This window comes from Mustela lutreola, chromosome 1 (assembly GCF_030435805.1).
Source record: "Mustela lutreola isolate mMusLut2 chromosome 1, mMusLut2.pri, whole genome shotgun sequence".
Classification (NCBI taxonomy): domain Eukaryota; kingdom Metazoa; phylum Chordata; class Mammalia; order Carnivora; family Mustelidae; genus Mustela; species Mustela lutreola.
The window spans coordinates 124978647-124999969 of NC_081290.1; the positions used below are offsets into that span (position 1 = coordinate 124978647).

The following is a 21323-nucleotide window of genomic DNA, read 5'->3' on the forward strand; positions in this document are numbered from 1 at the left end:
TCTGGTTATTTTATGCTTGAATTACTGAGTGTTTGGGTTTGTACATACCAATTATAATGTGCATAATGTTTGCCTATGTCTTTACCTTGTCATTTCTTATTTAAATAGAGAAAAGTGTTGGGATAAAATATTTTTTAATTGATGAGCTAATTAAAGAACTTAAAGACAAAGGTCCTCTCTTTTTTTTTCTTTTCTTTTTTTTTAAATTAAATTAATTTATTTATTTTCAGAAAAACAGTATTCATTATTTTTTCACCACACCCAGTGCTCCATGCAATCTATGCCCTCTATAATACCCGCCACCTGGTACCCCAACCTCCTACCCCACCGCCACTTCAAACCCCTCAGTTGTTTTTCAGAGTCCATAGTCTCTCATGATTCACCTCCCCTTCCAATTTACCCCAACTCCCTTCTCCTCTCTAACACCCCTTGTCCTCCATGATATTTGTTATGCTCCACAAATAAGTGAAACCATATGATAGTTGACTCTCTCTGCTTGACTTATTTCACTCAGCCTAATCTCTTCCAGTCCGGTCCATGTTGCTACAAAAGTTGGGTATTCATCTTTCTGATGGAGGCATAATACTCCATAGTGTATATGGACCACATCTTCCTTATCCATTCGTCCCTGCAATTGCATTCCTGGGTATTTACCCCAAAGATACAGATGTCGTGAAAAGAAGGGCCATCTGTACCCCAATGTTTATAGCAGCAATGGCCACGGTCGCCAAACTATGGAAAGAACCAAGATGCCCTTCAAAGGTCCTCTCTTAATTAAAATCTAGCATACATATAATTCTATTAATTAAGCAATACTGACTTTCAAACTCTAATATCCTGAAAAAGATGAGATGCTCTTAACCAAGGTGGTCATTCATAGACAGAAAATAACCTGTGTGTCACCACTAGACTTATAAACTATGGGATAGTTAAGAACAAATACAAATACAAGGAGCCTCTGGATGGCTCAGTTGGTTAAGCATTTAGCTCTTGATCTCAGCTCAGATCTTGATCTCAGAGTCTTGAGTTCAATCCCTGCACTTGGATCCATGCTGGACATGGAGCCTACTTCAAACAAACAAACAAACACACAGAATCATAATCATCACCAAACATGGAGTCTGTAAGTGTGGTTTTCTCAAAAACAGAGACAGACCCAAAACTATGGGTTGTCCATAACAATACCTTTTTGGTTATTGGTTTTCATGATGCCATTCCTATATTCAGTTTGTGAAAATATAGAAACTTACTCAGTAAATAAGTGACATTATGCTATCTATTTCATACACAAATCTGGGTTACTAAGTTGTAGTGGCTGAAAGGAATGGAATGGACTGAAAACTTTGTCTCATAATGACAATGAAAAGGATTCTTAAGAAAAACATATCCATTTTGGAAGATTCCACTAAATTTTATGCAGCCAATTGAAAAGAGCAAATACACCAGGAGATAATTTGGTATTTCAGAGAGGCTTATACAAGAAGCCACAATGATAGAACATTTTTCTATCGTATTTAGTTGAGACAATGAAACTCTATCTTAGCTTTGTGTTTAGTTTAAAAGGGAAAAAAAAAAGCATAATAATGGAAGGAGCCTTAAAAGGGAAGTCTTAAGAGGTAAATTCAAGTGTCAGGTTTGTTACTGTTTCCCTCAGCTAGTCACTTAAGACTTGAAGTCCTTTATTCTCTTAATTTGCAGATGGACACAAAAGCATCTACTTTACCTATACCATAAGTTGATGTAAGGCTCAAATAGGCAATAGACAGAAAAGATATTGAAAAATGTTATCATCCGAGACAGAGTAATAAGGGACAGATGGTGGTTACAGGAAAAGGTTTAAGTCCAATTCTGCCATATACTCACTGTGTATCCTTAGGCAATTCACTGAATCCCTTTCACCCTCAATTTCTTTCTCCACTAAATAAGGGAGCTGAATTATGGTGTTCGCAAAAATCTGTGAACTTATACTGGAAAAATTAATAAGAAAACTCCCAAATATGCTTTTGTTTCCTACAAAAGCAACACATACTGATTAGGTTTTGTGAGTAATTTTAGCCTCTTACCAATAAAAGGAAGTCATTATTTATTTATTTATTTGTTTGTTTGTTTTGGCATGAGAAGGCTTACATCCCTTATGGAATGAGATGTGGTTTTAAATTATTAGCTACATATCAAAACGTTCTAAATGTAGTAAAGTGGCAATCATGAAGAATTATGAGAATCATTACATGTCATGAAATGTGAGCTTAAAATTAACATTATAAAAAGATCTGCCCTTGAAATAAAGAAAAACAGAGTCTGCTATATTACTCACAGCCCACGTTAAAATCCACACATCCTGTACAAACAAAAGATTAGAACCAAACAAGGAGGAATAGCTGCCTTTAACTTACTCAGTTACCCTTTTAATTACTTGTTCTTCTGTAATTCTAAACCTGGATCTTGTTTGTGTACACAACTAAACATAGAACAGATAATAGGCAAGGCAATATAAGCTTTCGTTAAGTTCTCTGAGAACAGGAATTTTTATCTGTCTTACTGACTGATGTATACCAAATACTTCAAACAGTGACTGGTATATAATAGGTATTGAGTAATTATGTCTTGAAAGGATGAACTTGCTTCCATTTTCTGCCTTGAATAGATAAGCTACACTCTTTAGATCTTTAATTGACTTTTCTTTGTATCATTAAATTGCTTCTATAAAGAGAGGTAAACCAGAAGAATTTAACCACAGCTAGTTGTAGCAAAAGAGGTTATGGGCTACTGTAAATGACCAACACAAATGTCTGAAATCTGACACCTTAAAATAATCTGAGTTAGCAGTAATGTTTGCTTCGGTGTAAAAAATAGGACAAACACAAAAGCTAAAGAGCTACTTTTTTCATGCTACTAAGGAGAATACTTCAAACAATGTAAGAAAAAAAAACTACATACAGTTCATAAAATGGGATTAAAAACATAAAAAGAGCTATTAATAAGTATGACTCTTGTGTTTCCTTCTTTTAAAACTCAAAACAGTGTGGTCTGCCTCATGCCCACATCAAAGGAACCCAACAAACAGAGAATAAGAGAGATGAAGGCTCAGTTCAATATCTCTCTCCTGGTGCCTAAGCACATTTTACAAAAATGTTCTTTGAACCAACAACAAACTTAGAAAACCAGAAACAGAACAGGAAGATAAACCCACAAGAGAAAACAACCATGACATCACCACACCCCCTTCAGTTTTCTCCAAAACATTTTTCTTACCAGATGAACACAGAAACTCAAAGAGCTCTATTTTTAAAGCATGAGTCTTGATTGTGGCACAAAAAGATCAATGGGCAATCTCTTGGCTTCAGAAAAACATAAACCTATCTAGCACGAAGTGTATAAGCTTAGAAAACAGCATGTCTGATAGAGGAAGCATCAAAATGAAAGGATGAATGAACCAGTGAGCAAATGAATAAACGTCTCTAGGAGAGACCCTTAGAGTAATTCACAAAGGAGTGACAATGTATAAATTAGCTCATCAATTCTCAATATTCTTCTCATATAAAACTATATAGCTATACATCTATAGAATTATGTAACTATATATAAATACAAATATATTTAGTATACTTAGCATATATATATATATATATATATATATATATATATATATATATATATATATATAAAAATGCTAGCCAGGTGGAGTTTGGGAGAATTGTGAGGAAAAGTGGAGGTGAGCCATAGGATTACCTACCGTACTCTAATGCAGAAAGAAGGTTCTATTTTATTTTATTTTATTTTTTAAAAGATTTTATTTTTGTTTATTATTTGACAGAGAGAGACACATCAAGAGTGGGAACACAAGCAGGATGAGTGAGAGAGGAAGCAGCAGGCTTCCCACCAAGCAGGGAGCCCGATGTGGGGCTTGATCTCAGGACCCCGAGGTCATGACCTAAGCCAAAGACAGATACTTAACAACTAGCCACTCAGGAGTCTGTGGAAAGAAGATTTTAGATGAAATTTTGCTCTGTGTTATCAAGGACACTGCCTAGCAGTTTCTTAAGAATATGTAATAAGGATTTAAATCACTTTTCAATTATTTCTAGCTGTCATTTATTCATTTGTTTTACAAATATATATTGATAGAGGCAATTTCTTGACTCTGCATTTACACTGGCAGCCTCAGTAAAGACAGATCTTACAGCAGAAGGAAGAAAGTCCAGCTTTGTATAGGTTACAGCAACAACAACAATAACAAAACAGATCCACGACAAGGATGCCCACTCTCACTACTCTTGTTCAACATAGTATTAAAAGTCCTAGAAACAGCAATCAGACAACAAAGAGAAATAAAAGGTATCCAAATTGGCAATGAAGAAGTCAAACTCTCTCTCTTCCCAGATGACATGATTCTTTATATGGAAAACCCAAAAGACTCCACCCCCAAACTACTAGAACTCATACAGCAATTCAGTAACGAGGCAGGATACAAAGTCAATGTACAGAAATCAGTGGATTTCTTTTACACTAACAATGAAAATACAGAAAGGGAAATTAGAGAATTGATTCCATTTACTATAGCACCAAGAACCATAAGATACCTGGGAATAAACCTAACCAAAGAGGTAAAGGATCTGTACTCGAGGAAATACAGAAAACTCATGAAAGAAACTGAAGAAGACACAAAAAGATGAAAGACCATTCCATGCTCTTGGATCAGAAGAATGACCATTGTTAAAATGTCCAGAAGAAGTTCCAATACAGCAACTTGTTCTACTCTTTGAGAACAACCACCATTCGATTAGCTTTTTTGGCAGGGCCTTTCTACCACTACAGAAGCCTTACTACTATGGATGATGTAAATGTAATTATCATATGATCTCCCTGATATGAGGAATTTGAGAGGCAAAGTGGGGGGCTTGGGGGGTAGGGAAGGAAAAAATGGAACAAGATGGGATCAGGAGGGAGACAAACCATTAAGAGACTCTTAATCTCATAAAACAAATTGAGGGTTGCTGGAGAGATGGGGGTATGGAGAAGGTGGTTGGGTTATGGACATTGGGGAGGGTATGTGATATGGTGAGTGCTGATGACTCACAGACCTGTACCCCTGGGGCAAATAATACATTATATGTTAATAAAAACAATTAATAAAATATTACATTAAAAAAAAAAGGAAAAGTATTCAAAGCTGCAGTCAGCCAACAGATGAACTTGAATTCAACTGTTCAAACTGAAGACTGCCTGTTCACTAGGCAACTTTTCCCCATAGCTAGTTGTGATGCTGTTTAATTCCCTTCTAAAGGTTAAAGTAAAGCATTACCAGGCCTCATGAATTTCTCATGAGTTGTGATTAAGTGCAACCAAATTCTGAGCACTGTTAGAAAAACGTCTTCAACCTAAATGAACCGGCATCACAACTGCCAACAATAATAACCCAAGGCTACTTCCATTACGAATTTGGTCTTTGCTTTAAAAAAAAAATACCATGATATTTCCCTAGATAATGACCCATGTAAAGCGTTCTCCTTGATTAACAATGGCATTTGTCTTACAGCCCGGGCCAAGAATGGAAGCCTGTGGCTTCCCGAAGCCAGTGCAACAGCAAGAGATCTCTTCTAAAAACAAAACACAGTACAGCTCATTCTTCAAGCCCTTCCAGGGAAAACTAGACGATGAGCATGTTGATGTCTTTTAAAAACAATCTACTAAATGATTTTTAGATCGTGTGCCCTGATTACTGGCTGACCTATATATTTTTGGCAATGCTCGTGTCCTAGAGGGCCTGACAATTTGACAAGGAGTTTAGACAGACTTTGAAAATGCCAAGATAAGCAGACTAATTTCCTTAAAAAAAAAAAAAAAAAAAAAAAAAGTATTTTCTTCTGATCTTTGAAATGTTAAAGGAGCCACATCAATGGATTATTTTGAGCAAGGAAAATTCTGCCTTATTGAGACTGCCGTTGCAAACAACTAATCCCCCAGTCACACACATCAGATGCAAGTACACCTTCCAAGCAAGAAGCAATGACTCTCCACCTCCTGGGGTTGGGTGAAAAGCCAAACTAACATGGTAGATAAGATTTGCCATGTAAATTAGTGATTGTTGTGAGCGAATATGGTTGTTGCAGAGGGTATTGTGAAGATCCAATAAAGACAATGTACAGAAAGTGTCTATTATAACATCAGACATTATCCTCATCACAACAGAAATGCATTCTACCCAGAAGCTTTAATAAGAAATAAAATGTCAAAGAGATATCCGCACTCCCAGGTTCACAACAGCCAAACTGTAAAAATAATTTAGCTGTCCATCAACAAATGAATGGATAAAGAAAATATGGTACATACATACAGTGGAATAGTATTTGGCCTTAAAACAGAAGGAAATCTTCCAAAATGCAACAGTATGGAAGAACCTGGAGGATATTATATTAAGTGAAAGAAGCCAGTAACAGAAGCACAAATATAACATTATTCCACTTACATAAGGTCTCCAAGAGTCAAAATCATAAAATCAAAGAGCAGAGTGGTGGTTGCAAGAGGCTTGCTGCGGGAGGAGTTGGGAAGTGGCTAATCAATGAACATGAAGTTTCAGTTAAGCAAGATGAGTAAGCTCTAGAGATTGGCTGTACATTGTATCTGTTGACAACAATAACACATCGTGTACTTACAAATTTGTTAAGACGTCAGAGCTCATGTTAAGTGCTCTTACTACAATAAAGTAAAATGTAATTAATTTTTTTTTTAAAAAAGAGAAATGTAAAAAAAATGAGGGGGTTTGTTTAATTTTTTTTTTTTTTTTTTTTTTTTTTTTTGCAGCATCATTTTGGGACCGGAACATCTCCAATATCTCAAAAGTATTAAAATGTAGTGTCATATACTTGAAATTTTAGATTTTCCTGTAATCAACTATTTTAAACATTACTTTGCTAACAATAAATGAATAAGAAGGGGAAGATAACTTCCTAAATTATGATTATTTCTAAAAGACTCAGTTTATCCACTGGACTTTTTGGTGGATATGCAATTACTGTATTAGAGAATTAAAAGGACTTTAGGTATCTTGCTAAAAACAAGGAAGTGAAGATCCGAAGAAACTAGGGAATGCCAGACTGAGTACAAGAAAGGGATCTACTTTGGATTTCCACATAACGCTCTCTGCACTAAATTATCTGTTAATACACTGAAATCATGGGAATCACCCTTAGACAGCAAGATCGTACAAACGGAGTGAATGAACATTTGCAAAATAAATGCTATCAGTCAGCTGTTTCTCATAATTTACTGCCTCTAATCCTCACAAAACCTTACAATGCAGGGACTGATAACACTACTTTTAAGGTTAAAAAGACTGAGGTCAATAAAGATTATAAGACCAGTAGGGAACAAGGCTCGAACTCAGATCCAGGTCTCATGTAATCACGAAACCTTGGAGCTTTACAAAATACCTTACTGCCTTCCAGAAGGTGACTAAGTCCCATAACATCCCTGCTAATAAAAAAAATCACTTTTGCCAATTCTCTGGCTGTAAAGTGGAAGCTGTTGATTTCAGAGGAAAACTGGTCGGAGAACACACACCTGTAGTGGAGTCGATGGTAAAAAGGGACGACAGGTCTCCGGGAATGAGCTCATAAGCCACCGTTCCAAATATCCCGGAATCCCTGTCAGTGGCAAGAACATTGAGGATCTCGGTGCCTGGCTGAGTCTGGCTGCTAATACTCGTCATGTAGGTTGATGGGTTAAAGACAGGTTCATTATCATTCACATCCTCCATTTCCACACGAACAAAAGCTTGGGCGCTTAGTCCACCCTGTTGGATAAATGAGAAGTAATTACAAATTAATTTTTCCTAAAAACTGAGATGGCAAAATAATTGACAAAGATCCTAGAAGAGAATTTTAGAACAACAAAAAGACATAGATAGATAGATAGATAGATAGATAGATATTCATTTTACTTTTAACCTTGAGATACGAGTTCACGTGCAATAGCATGTAAGTGTACTTCAGCACTGATTCTTTTTTTATAAGATTTTATTTATTTATTTATTTATTTGACAGGGAGGGAGAGAGAGAGAGAGTGAGAAAGAGAGAGTGAGAGCATAAGCAGGGGGAGCTGCAGGCAGAGGGAGGAGCAGGCTCCCCACTGAGCAGAGGGCCCAACTGGGATTTGATCCCAAGACCCTGGGATCATGACCTAAGCCAAAGGCAGACACTTAACCAATTGAGCCACCAGGTGCCCTGTACAATGCTGATTCTTAAATATGAAGTATTTTTTAAGTTTTAAATATTTAATACTTAAATATTTTTAAGTGGTTTTAAGTGGTAACTTAAAACTCCTATGAAGCAATAATTTCACACTACAGGCCAAAGATATTCAAGGCAAATTTTCCTGTTGTCCAAAGAGAAAAAAAGAAACTTTTATCCCTAGGATAATTTTTAACTGCTAAAGAGGGATGGTAAGAAAATTTTGGAGGAAGATGTAATGTAGATAATGTTGTCAGTGAAAGCCTTACTTACAGATATTTAAAGACTTACCTATGTTAGGGAACTGGACTTCAGTAATCTGGAGGAAAAGTATAACAGATAGAGGAAAGAACAAGTGCAAAGGCCCTGAGGCAGGAGTACAGTGTAGATCCCAAGCCTGTCAGGAATAGCAAGAAAGCCAGTGGGGTGATGTTGGGATGGCAGGGGCAGGTCATGGAGGGCTCTATGGGCCTATGAAAGCCCTATTGGAGTATTTTGAGTAGAGGAGTGGCTTGAATTGACTTAGATTTTCTCTGTCACTCTAGCAACACAGTTCAAAATTAACTGGAGGGGAGCAAGGCTGGAAGGAGGGAAACCAGTTAGATGGCTATTGGAATCATCAAGTCTGGAGTGGATGGTGGTGGTGAAGGTACTTATTCTAATATCTGGGGCCAGATTTGTTTTGGAATTCTGAATTAGTCAAGTTTTAGGAAGATAATACAGGGCATAAAGTAGTAGTAGTAGTAGTTGGTAGTAATAGTGAGAAGTAGATCCCACCCTGTTTATTCTGTGTTGCCTCCAATTAAAAGTCAGAAGAAGGGAAGAGAATACAATAGAAGAAAATAATCTTCTGCAATTTTTACTTTTCTAAAGTAAAACATGTGTTCCTACTTTAAAGCACCATTTTCCATTTCTGTCTGGTATATTTAGATACTTTGATCTTTGATAAAAATCCTTGGTAAGTCACAGCAGCCTGGACTTTCTCACTCACTTCTTTCTGTCTCTCTTTCTCTCCCTCACACCTTCCCTCTCTCTCCCCTACAGTTCAGAGATGCACTGAGCAAAGAGGAAAGAGGATTCTGGAGAAGAAAGGTTTGGCAGGAAGCAAAGAGAAGCCATCCTAAGAAGCACATGCTTCAGGTGAGGGAGGGCAGAAAGAGTATCATTTGGGATAAGGTTAACAACAAACCCGGAAATGGCTCTCACACCATTTCCAAGTACCCTAGACACTGGGGACTAAAAAACACTGGGGAAATACACCTTCAAAAGTAGAGTGGTTTTCCATGTCCTACGTTGAATAAAGCACCAAGACCATGTCTGTTAGCAACTAGAACTGGAGAAATGGGGGCAGGCTGCAACCAAGGTGAAAGCAAGGAAGGGTCCTTTCCCATACACTCCCACCCATACCCCCACCCGCATGCTTAGAAGGCAGCCTGTGTCTGCAGCAGCCGTGGATGGCCCACAGGTCACAGTGGAGGGCAGCAAAGAGGGGCTGCAGGTTGATGGTCAATAGAGTCCTGCAGGGCACCTGACAGAGACCCGCTGATTCTCCATCCTGCCTGCCTTCTGCCTTCTGTTTTACTTTGGTCCTTCCTTTCCCTTTCCTTTTATATTTCTCCTTGGGTTCCAGAAGTCACTTCAGTTTGAGGAAGGGATGAGAAAGTGGGGAAGATGTTAAGAAAGAAGTATTGCTCCAGCTTAGGATCTTTAAAAACAAAAATGTTAATTCTTAGGCTATACACGAAGATCCTCAATTGGGCAATGCTGTCAAAAACAAGTCAAATGTTCAATGAACAAAGGAAAAATCTTGTTTTCATAAATAGTGAATCTTTCTGCAGAGAAATTACTATAGATCGATCTCAGGTTTCCAGTTGTAGGAATCCAATTGCCATAGTTGAATTCATTAGTGGGGGTGCTTTTTTTCTCATAATAACCATTTGTGAATGTGTGTTAAGCGTATTTTGTGGATTTTCTCCTTCAATTGTTTTAATACACTTTTTAAGACATTTATAGTTTCTCTCATTTTTGCAGATAAGAAAACCAAAGCAAAGAAACTAAGTGACTTGTTCAAGGTAAATGCAACTATAAATTACAGATCTGGAATAGGACCAGATATTCATCTGTTCGCAAAGTCCATGGTAACTTCTTTTAAATTAGACTTTTTAAAGTACTGCTATGGTATACATTCTACCTTTCATGAAGGTCTTGTTGAAACACTCTGCTAAGGGCAATGCCAACCATGACTCAATCTTAGAGGAAAAAAGGAAGACCGAGTCCAGTTGACAAGGGACTTAGAATCTATGCAGTTATGTGACAAACACTGTACAACTGGGCTTATGGCACCATGAAACAGTTTGGATTAAAACAACCTGTTTTAATCAAATATTATGATACTATGCGTCCTCTATTATTATTTCTTTTACATTTGGAATCTTATCAAATTGTATTGTATAATTCTCTTGTCATGCAAAACTATCATCATGGAACATTTAGTGTGGAGAAAAATGTCAATGCTGAAGGACTTCTTTAGATGGGTGCTCAACAAACACATATCTCTAGCTGACGGGCTGTTCCAAGAGTGTGGAGGAGCTTTTTGAAATGGGGAGATATGGACCCGACATTCAAGGCCCTAAATTTGGCTGCCATCTGGGAATCAAAGAGGACCCAGTATGGTTCCTTCCAATGAGGTTCACGGGCAGTCTTTGTTGTTAGTGTTTCAACCTCAGAGGGCTGGGAAAATATTGGAAATGTTAGTTTGAAGAGTCATAAACAGATATTTAAAGAAACTAGAAGAGTTCAGGATCTAGTCCAGTTTCCAGTGGACAACAAAGCCTCAAAGACAGTGAAGAGAAATAGCATCTTACCACTTAAAGTATAGTCAATCAAATCATTTCCTAGCTTTGCTTCTGCTTCTTCTCTATAAAAGTCTTCCCCAAGTTCTTGACAATGAACTGCTGTTAACCACTTCTGATTTAGTGAGGCCAGATTCAAATAGATTTTGTTCAAACAAACAAACAAAAAAAAATCTCTTAAAAAAAGACTTCCAAACAATTATTTCAGGTGAAAATGATATCCTAGAAAATGTAGTAGCATTTAAACAGATTCTCTGCCATGGGTCCGTACACTAGTGGATGAGTCCAGGGAGAGGCTAGGCAGGGTCTAGAGAAAAGTCCGTAGAGTCAGATTCAGGAAACCTGACTAATGTGAGGCAGGCTAACTTCATTCTGTACACCACAGGATTCTATGTACACCCTCCATATTTATTTATTTTGCATTTACTGCATTAATGCTTTATGTCTATCTATTAAAACATTACAAAAATGAAGTTTAAAAGGATAAAATTGAAAGTTCTGCTTTCTTCCCAAATCCTTAAATTAAGGACACTATTGCTGTCCTTAATGAAGGGGCATGATCAAATCTAAGTGTAAGAAAGAGATACTGGAGGAGCAATTAAAAGATGTGTCTTGGGGGTGCCTGGGTGGTGAGGTCAGTTGAACATCTGATTCCTGATTTTGGCTCAGGTTGTGATTTCAGGGTCATGGGATGGAGCCCCATGTCCAGTTCTGTGCTCAGTGTGCAGTCCACTTGAGATTTTCTCTCCCTCTTCTTCTGCCTTCCCCTTCCTATTCATGCACATGCACGTGCTCTCTCTCCCTCTCAAAATAAATTAATTAATCCTTAAAAATGTATCATAAAAATGAATAAATAAAGGGGTCCCTTACTCAAAAAGTTGAGGAAATGCTGAAATAACCAAATCAAATGAGTCCTGTGTCTCAGGACTCAGAGCCTTCCCTATGCTCATTTTTAGAGGGGGTAGATTCTGAGGTGTTCCCCATTCTTATTTAACCATAGAACCCTCTTTGGAAGGAACAGGAAACAAGTATCTCACAGAACACAGTGTGGGGAAAGCTAATCTCAACTCATTTTTTTACATTTCCATTATAGTGTTCACCTCCGAATTCTCTGTAACTAATCCTCTGTCCACCTGCCTCAAGACTATCCTGATAATGCAGCCTCTGAGACATGTTCAGTCAGAAGCACCAAGCTAAGCTGCTTCCATATGCCTGGCCCTCAGAATTTGTGTGCCAGTAAGTGTTTGTTATTTCAAGCTGTTAAGTTTGGAACAGGTAATACACCCCATAAATTCTATCCATGAATATTTCTTAACTTTGTCTTATTCTTTCTCTTTCTATCAGCAAGTCACGGTTGATTTTGACATAACTTTAATCCCTTAATTTTTAAATTATTATATATATATATATATATATATATATATATATATATATATGGATAGAGCCCTTTGTAAGGCTCTGTAATTACTGGGGAGTCTGCTTGAGAGTCTCTCTTCCTCTCCCTCTGCCTCTCCCACTTGTGCTCTCTCTAAAATTAATAAATCAATCTTTAAAGTTTAAATGATTAAAACTAAAAAGAGAATGGGAATCACTTCAGAATGGAGTTGGGAGGGGTAGGGGATGAGTGAAATAGCTGCTGGGGATTAAGGGAGGGTACTTGTGATGTGAGCACTGCCTGTTGGATAGAATTGTTGAATCACTATATCGTACACCTGAAACTAATATTACACTGAATGTTAACTAATTGGAATTTAAATAAAAAGCTTCAAAAAAACATTATAGTAAGAGACTCAACCAAACTACCTGAATTCCATTCCCTTCAAGGCATGCTGTGGATATTGAGAGTAGTTTGGGAAAGGACCAAGCTTGCATATGATATTGGAGGCTGGTTGTCTACGGCAATCAACAAATCAGAAAAAAATTCTGCCATTATTTTGATTTCTACTTTGGCCATTGTCTGCTACCCATTCTCTCTGTTCTTGTGTTCTATGGCTCTTTAACTGTCGAGTATTAATACCTGTTCTTCATATCGCCTCGCTCTTGTGGGCTGCAGTTCTCTTTGTTCTTGCATTTTTTCCTAGAGTTCATAAATGAGTGAGCAAAGGGGAAGGGAAATGAGGGTCCAATTTGTTAAGAAAAACAAAATAGAACAAAACAGTAAGCTGTGGTATCACTAAAGTCAAGAGCGGCAACATCCAAAGAATCATTTCAAGTTCACTGAGAAGGTAAATAAAATGGACATACAGAATGCCAGGATGTGGAACAAAAGAAATCATGTTCATAAAAGCAAATTTATTAGAGAAGTTATTTTTTTTTAATTTTATTTATTTATTTGACAGAGAGAGAGAGAGAGAGGGAGAGATCACAAGCAGGCAGAGAGAGAGGAAGAAGCAGGCTCGCCGCCAAGCAGAGAGCCCGATGCAGGGCTCAATCCCAGGACCCTGGGATCATGACCCGAGCCAAAGGCAGAAGCTTAACCCACTGAGCCACCCAGGCGCCCCAAATTTATTAGAGAGGTTAGACAGAAAAAATGGGTCAAAGAAAGACTGCAAAGTGAGGGAAGGAGAGACAACTATTTTTAAGCAGGTTTTGTGTCAAAGAAAAAAAATAAAATGGTTTTCTAAAAAGGTACATCAAATTTAAAAAGAGGTTTTTTAAAAGCTAAAAACTGTTACTGTGCTTTGTAAGCTTATGGGAGACATTCAATAGAATTTCAGGTATTGGTGATGCAGGAAACAGAGAAAATACTTACAAAAGGAAGGCTGCCATGGGTGGGACCCGAAACATGAGAGAGATTTGCTTTTGAGGCCAACAGACATCTCTAACGAGGTAATAGGAAAGAAAGCAAAGAATGTGAGCTGAGAGTAGGCAGGAAGGTCAGGACTTCTCCCTCAAGCAGTTATGTGGACAAAAGGCAGAGGTGGGTTGAGACAGTGCTGGGTTTTGATCTGGAGAGTTCTATGGAATGAGGGAACCAAAGGGATTTTGCAACTGAATGACCTTTATGATGGGTCCATAAACTAGAGATCTTAACCTGGGAGAAGAACTACCAACTAGAAGAGAGAGACTACAGTAAGTGAGACGGAAAGACAAGAATGTTTATCAGACGGGGCGCCTGGGTGGCTTGGTCTGTTAAGCGTTTGCCTTTGGCTCATCATGATCTCAGGGTCCTGGGATGGAGTCCAATGTCACTGAGAAGGGAGTCTGTTTTTCCCTCTTCCTCTGCTTCTCCCCGCCCCGCCATGCTCTCTCAAAAGAATAAATCTTTTTTTTTTTTTTTAAAGAATGCTTATCAGAGTACAGCATGCTTGAGATCAAGATTTCAGAGGTGGTATAATTACAGATGATGAGCATTGGAAGTGAGAAAGTCAAGGAAGTGAGAGGCTCAGAATGTTTAATGGCTCAATAAATACAGTGGCAGAGAGGAAGTCTGTAAGGTGTAGAGATCCTAACTGACAAGGAGTCTTAGAATATGGCAGCAGCAAGAAAGCATGTCCATGGTATAGCCAGACAAGATAAACTTCAAAAGTGAATTGGTTTTCGACCAAGAAAGGCATAGAAATGATTTGGATGTGGCAATGGGCAATTAATTAGGTGGGCACCCACCCCAATAGCTCCCTCCCCGTTTGTGGTTAGTGGAATATGAGCTTTTCTGTGAAAGGCTGGAGAGGAGTCAAGGAATCAGTATCCTGTGGGGTGGGTGTTTTCATCAGGGCAAGACCATAAAGGAGTAGTCAGAAATGAGGTTGAGTTTACGAAGGAGTTTGCTGAGTGACAGCCCATGAGTTCCAGAGGGCATGGTAGAAGAGTTTGGGAGGGCCTACAGGTTGGCTAGGAGACTGAATCAAATCAAAGTATGAACAGAACAGGATGGGGATGAGCATATGGGTAACAGCAGATAGCTAGGAGGCTTAAACTTCTAGTGATAAGAACAAGGTAGAGTGGTATTTAAGACATTTACGGATTAATCCTGGTAGTATATTTTTTAAAATGGTAGGCAATCCATTTGAACTACATAGTTCAGATAATCTAGCTAGAAAACAGGAGAAACTGGGAGCAGCTTATTCCTGAAACCAGGGTGAGGAGGGCTGGTAATCCATAAAATATAAGATAGGACAAAAGCAACTGAATACTGCAAAGGGAGATAACATAATCTAGTAAAATTAAAATGCATGCACCCTAAGTTTCAGTTGTGCAGGATGAGTAAGCTCTAGAGATCTAAAGTACAGCTGTGGTGATTATAGCTAATGTTACTGTATTACATGAAATTTGCTGAAACTAGATCTTAAGGGTTCTCACCACTTACTATGTAATGTGATGGATATGCTAATTATCTTGACTGTGGTAATCACTTCATAGTGTGTGCATATATCAAAACATGACTTTGGTGTACCTGGGTGGCCCAGTCTGTTGAGCATCTGACTTGGTTTCAGCCCAGGCTATGATCTCAGATTAATGAGATCGAGCCCCAAGTCATGCTCTATGCTCAGTGGGGAGTCTACTTAAGATTCTCTCTCTCCTCCCTCTTCCCCTTTCCCCTGTGCTGTCTCACTCGAATAAATAATAAATCTTTCTGAAGAAACATGATAATTGTACACCTTAATGTATACAATTTTTATTTATCAATTAAACTTCAATAAAGTCAGGGGAAAGATGAGTGTGAGCTTTTCCTGGACAAGTTTGCTTCTAGAGGTCTATTTGCATTACACGCAACTGTGCGACACAACTTCCATAGCCAAGTTTTATCATGAATATATATAGCAGTGAAGGACTAACTCAATTTACTTTCTATATTGCTAGTCTGACACAATCCTCCCCTAAGCCTGGAGTGGTGATATAGAGTTGAAATAGCTTATCTCAGACATCTATTTCAGTTCCTGAATTTGGATGTCACAAAAAATAGAGATACAATGTTAATAAATACATACCAAAAAGAGGGTCATTTGGCAAAAACAAGTGTGAAAGGAAAACAAGGAATTAGAGATAAGCATGGAATAATTAAATTATAGCACTTTACTGTGAAAAACCACTTGCTTTCCAATGTGATCCAATTATTTGTTTCCATTATGCAATTTTATAGCATTCTCATGGCTTCTATCTATGAGATACACAGCAGCAGCAATACCAGGAAAAATAGATTATTTCAGAACACCAGAATACCAGTAGAATAAGAGAGGTGATTACATTAAAAAATATTGACAGCCATCACAAGGATAAATAGAGCAGCAGCAAAGAAGCCCAGAACATCTAGGTATTTTATAAGAGAAAAATTTTCTATCGACAGATAGCAATCTCTTAGTGACCACCAGCAAATGGGTTCCCAGCAGTTTTCTTCCAAAGAGCTTACAGTATCAGGGGAAAGACCATAGATTATGAGGGGAATTATGTAAAGTTAAAGGTCTTCTGTCAAGACTCATTTCATTGTTTTAAATAAATTCATTATGTCCTAGAATCCAACATCTTGAACCTAAAATATCTTGTCTGAGTTCATTTATTCTTCAAATCCAAGCTAGATGGTTATCTGCATTGTTATCAGCCTTTTTGATTGAGGACATATGTGGCTAGTACACACTGCATAAAACAATTATGACACACTCAGGCTTCGCCCTGTAGAAATGCACAGCTCATCACAGAAGGAATGTGTAAATACCATGCAGGCAACAGAATAAATAGTGCACACTGGATAGTACACGTAGACACACATGCTCACACAAGCACATACGTTGCCTGCTCTTGCATATTCTGAAGCAAACAGAGGAAAGTTGGAGGCAATTTTAAGCTCAAACATAGTGAATAGTGAACTGTTAAATACTTACAATGTAGAGGAAGGAGGACACATTTTCTAGTTTGTCTTTAAAAATGCATCACCAGAACTGCCCCCGTGAGGGTCCAATTCTAATCAGGTTGCACAAGCAGCTCCCTCTTGGGGCTCCCTGTGTGGCTTCAGACCCACATGATGGACAAGAAAGAGAAAAGGCCACTAAGATGGAGAAGAAAATGTCCAAGAACTGGGGAAGGAGGAGACCCTGAAGCTCTAATAGCCTACCTCCAGATGTGTCTGAAAACACTTAGATTGTAGAAATGCACATACCCTACCTTCACCAACACTGAATGTGTTTTTCTCTGATCATCCTGAGGAAGATGAATTGACCATATTCACTACACAGATCTTTGGGTCCTTCATTTGGCAACCAAGGACAGGGACCAAGACAAATCAACAAGGGACCCTTCAAGTCAGAGTGGGTATCAGATGGTAGCCTGGAAGACACAGTTAATTCTTTTTGGTGTTTTCCATGAGGGTACAAGGAATCACATCTCTCAGTATGACAGGCATGACTTTAACCTGGACACATTCACGTGGAGCAAGCTGTGCCATGAGGAAGAGGGCCCATACCCAAATTGGGCTACCAAATTTCTGTCATCTCACAGGAGAGCATAATCATCTATGGAGGCTATTGGAAACAGTCAACAAATGTGGACAAACACACCCTGCATTCCAATACGCTCCACTAAAGTCTGAGGACAGAAATAAAGGTGAAAGAGTGTAGACTCAGATTATTCCTAGGGGAATATAGCTCACTCCTAGATCTGGCATATTGGTAGCTGTGGCCTGAATCAACATACAACTTTTGGGGGTGTTTGTAGTAAGGAAAAAGAAGAGAGTCTGGAAGTTGACTTCTTTGATGACTTCTATAATACCACAAAGAGCCTCTGGTTTGCAGAACAGCTAATGGGACTGGGTCAGAGAAGAAAAAACAGAGGCAAAACAAAAAATCCAAAAAACTCAAAACTTGCAGCCTGAAAGTGATAATAAGCTCATGTAAGGAAGCCAGCACCCAGGAATCCTTGGATGTAGTCAGAAAGGTGGTCACAGAGGATGGGACAATGATTAGCACTGAACAAATGCTCTCTGTCTCAGGCAGCAGGAAGGAGGAAAATGGTTCTGATGAAGCCAGTAGCCTTCTGACAGAGCCAAGTGCCTATACCTATGCCATGCTGACCAGGAAGTGTGAGCTGCTCTATGGTTTAGGGGGGCATGTTTGAAACAAGGGACTGTCAGTTTATCCTGAATGATTTCTACTGTTTTGATTCCCCACAGGATGGAAAAAAAAATGGCAGACTTGAATACAGGTGGATTCACAAACTCAAGACTGCCCAAAGGAGATAAACTTGGAAGAGGACAGAGATGAGATAGAAGATGCAGTGAGAAGAGATGAAGAGGAGGAGGAGGAGGATGCCAGAGACGAAAGTGGGGAGGAACAGGAAGAGGAAGAGCACTCGCTGGTGGACCCTGACTGCAAGTCTGCGGACCACTGGCCCAGGACCTACCAGTGGTGTGTGACGCCTGCACGGGACCACACAGGGCCTGACACAAAGACAACAAAGTGCTGACAGCCCAGGCCATGACAGAACCTGTCTTTGATGATTTCAGATGCTATGCAGGGACAAAAGTTAAACTGAATAGTGAATTCTCTCAGTATCACTGGGTGCTATTTCCAATACGCTGAGTAAAACAAGGTAGAGGCAAAGATATTCTTTGCCAGAGCCTCAAGCATACAAGAGTTCTTCCTCCCTCTAAGAGGAGACTCTCTGCTAGGGCAATGTATTAGCCATGTCTTCTGTTTTCCGTGTTCTAATGCTTTGACACTAGGCTTTGCTGATCCTAGAAGATTGCCCAGGTTCCAGTGGGCATGCTTTTTAAATGCAAACCAACCAATCTGGAGCCCAGAACCCAACCACATCCTTTCCTATGCTTTCACCACTCTAGGCCACTATTCATCTGCCCTAATCACCCAAAGGTCAAGCACCAGGACAGCTAGAGACTGCCTCTATGCCCCAGAGCTTGTTGAAAGTACTCAAACTAGCCAATCTTAAGTCTGTCTGTTCTGCCTTTCCCATTCCTTCCCTTGGAAACCAAAATAAAGGCCCCTGCCCATGGTCTTCCCTCTCTGTCTCTCTGACTCCTCACCCACTCCAGTGCTTCCCATTGTGCACACACCCACCCCTACACCACTGTGTGACATACACCGCCCTCCCCACCCCAACCCCATCCTGGAATCTGTGAGTATAGCAAACTGTTTTTTTCAATGGCAGCCACCTTCTTGCCCTTCCCTAAATAAGGATGAAACCAGTATCAAACCACTCAGGGTTCAGAGCAGTTCCAGTCTGTGCCAGGGCCTGCTTGAACAATAGGGTGAGATCTTGAATATGAAGTACCCACAGAGAAGTTGCTTCTGTTCAAATGAAACTGAAATATGTTGTGCTTTGTTAGAGGGTTTTCTTCTACAACACGAGTTTTTAAACAGAAGAAGATTATGACTACCACGCATTGTCTTAGTCCATTACGGCTGCTCTAATGAAGTACCATAGACTGGGTGGCTTACAAACAATGGAGATTTATTTCTCACAGTTCTGGAGGCTAAAAGTCCAAGATCAGGTAGCAGTACAGCCAAGTTCTGGTGAAGGCTGGGAGCCTGCCAACTTCTCAGGTGGCCTCAACTGGCAGAAAAGGCTAAGGGGCTCCCTGAGGCCTAGTACAAGAATGTTAATCCCATTCATGAGGACTCCACCCTCATGACCTAATCACCGTCCAAAGGCCCCCACCTCCTAATATCATCACTTTGGGTATTAGGTTTTTAACATATGAATGGGGGGTGCGGTATAACTATTCAGACCATTGCAGTCAGCAACCTAGAGATCATCTCATGATTTCTTAAAAATTAGCAAAAAGCTACCCATAATCTGTTTATAAACACTTTATTGGTTATCTTTTCAAATAAAGTATCTTTTGGCTGGGAAATTTAAAAAAAAAACGGATTCCTTTGTTCAGTCTGATAGGGTTGTGGAGAGATGGCATGGTTAAAGATGAACTTGAACATTGCAACAGAATCTGGTAAGATGAGTGAAAAGGAAAGCATTCTTCTTAATTTCTGTAGAGTAAGTTCAATAGGAAAACAGATAAAAGCAAGGAGGTTTAAATTAAATATCTGAGTTGACTTTTTTTATTCCACTGCCAATAATCCTAATTAATTACACTGCTTTGGGGGGATAAAAAATATCCGGTATTAAATGATTTTACTTCTATTAAGATAATTTCTTTATACACTTTTACAAGATCATCTGAAACCAACTAATTAGAAACAGATGCTCAACTGCTGCAGAATTGGATTTAAACTGGTTATTCACTTCTACAATGGACTTTTATGATTATCTCAAGATCTATGAAGAATATATTTCTGGGGGCCATCTGGGTGGCTTGGTGGGTTAAGTGTCTGACTCTTGATTTTGGCTCAGGTTGTGATCTCAGGTTCATAGAATCAAGCTTCCCATTGGGCTCCATGCTGAGTGTGAAGCCTGCTTAAGATTCTCTCTCTCTCCCTCTCTCTCTCTGCCACTCCCCCTAGTTTGCTCGTGTGTATGTGCATGCACACACACACACACTCTCTCTCTCTTAAAAAAAAAAAAAAGGAAAATATATTTCTAAAGTCTTGCATTAATATTTGTGTGTGTATATTTTGAGCTTTAAATAATCATGTAGATTTGAATTAACCTAAATTCCTCTATTTATACCTCTTTTTGTTTCCTACATCTTTTCTTACAAAGAAGCAAGAATTCCTAAAACCACATGGTCAGGGGTTGATAAAAATCTATTCAGATCATGTTAGTTTTATGAAATATAAATGACCTCATTTTCATGGTAGTTTCTACATGCTTACTTGTGGTAAATATATTTAGATTCATTTTCCCCACCAACTCATGTCTTAAGTAGGTGGATCTGCCTATTACTTTCAGAAGAGAAAGTACATCAGAGAGGTGTTAGCAGTACCCAACAAAGGAGTAGTAAGCAGATAAAAACAGAAACAAGGAAAGTCTCCAAAATAAACAAAAAAAAGAAAAAAGAAAAATTCAGAATAGTGTGTCTATAGTAGGTTATCGTCCTGTAACAAAAAGAAAATTGAACAAGCTGTTTCTGAAATGTACTTGGAAATGTAAATGGAATAGCCAGGAAGAGCCAAGGCAGTCTTGAAAATGAAGGACAAAGCTAAAAGAATATACAATATCGTGACCTACTATAGAGCTTAAACAATTAAGAGAGGCTGGCACTAGTACAGTGGTAGACAAACAGTCAAAAATAGGGTGTCCAGAAATGGATGTACACATACATAAGCACATGATTTATAATAAAAGCAGTGATGAGAGAACAGTCATCTTGGAATCCATATTAGAAAAAAAGAAATAAGCC

The 21323-nt window shown here is 38.7% G+C and overlaps 1 protein-coding gene across 1 annotated transcript in view; it reads right to left on the minus strand.

Moving 5' to 3' along the window:
• Positions 1–21323, minus strand: part of DCHS2 (dachsous cadherin-related 2) — a 256474-nt gene that overhangs the window by 105821 nt on the left and 129330 nt on the right. The window contains exon 3 of the mRNA XM_059163725.1: positions 7561–7792. Coding sequence (XP_059019708.1) covers positions 7561–7792 — 232 coding nt within the window. The remainder of the gene's footprint in view (positions 1–7560; positions 7793–21323) is intronic.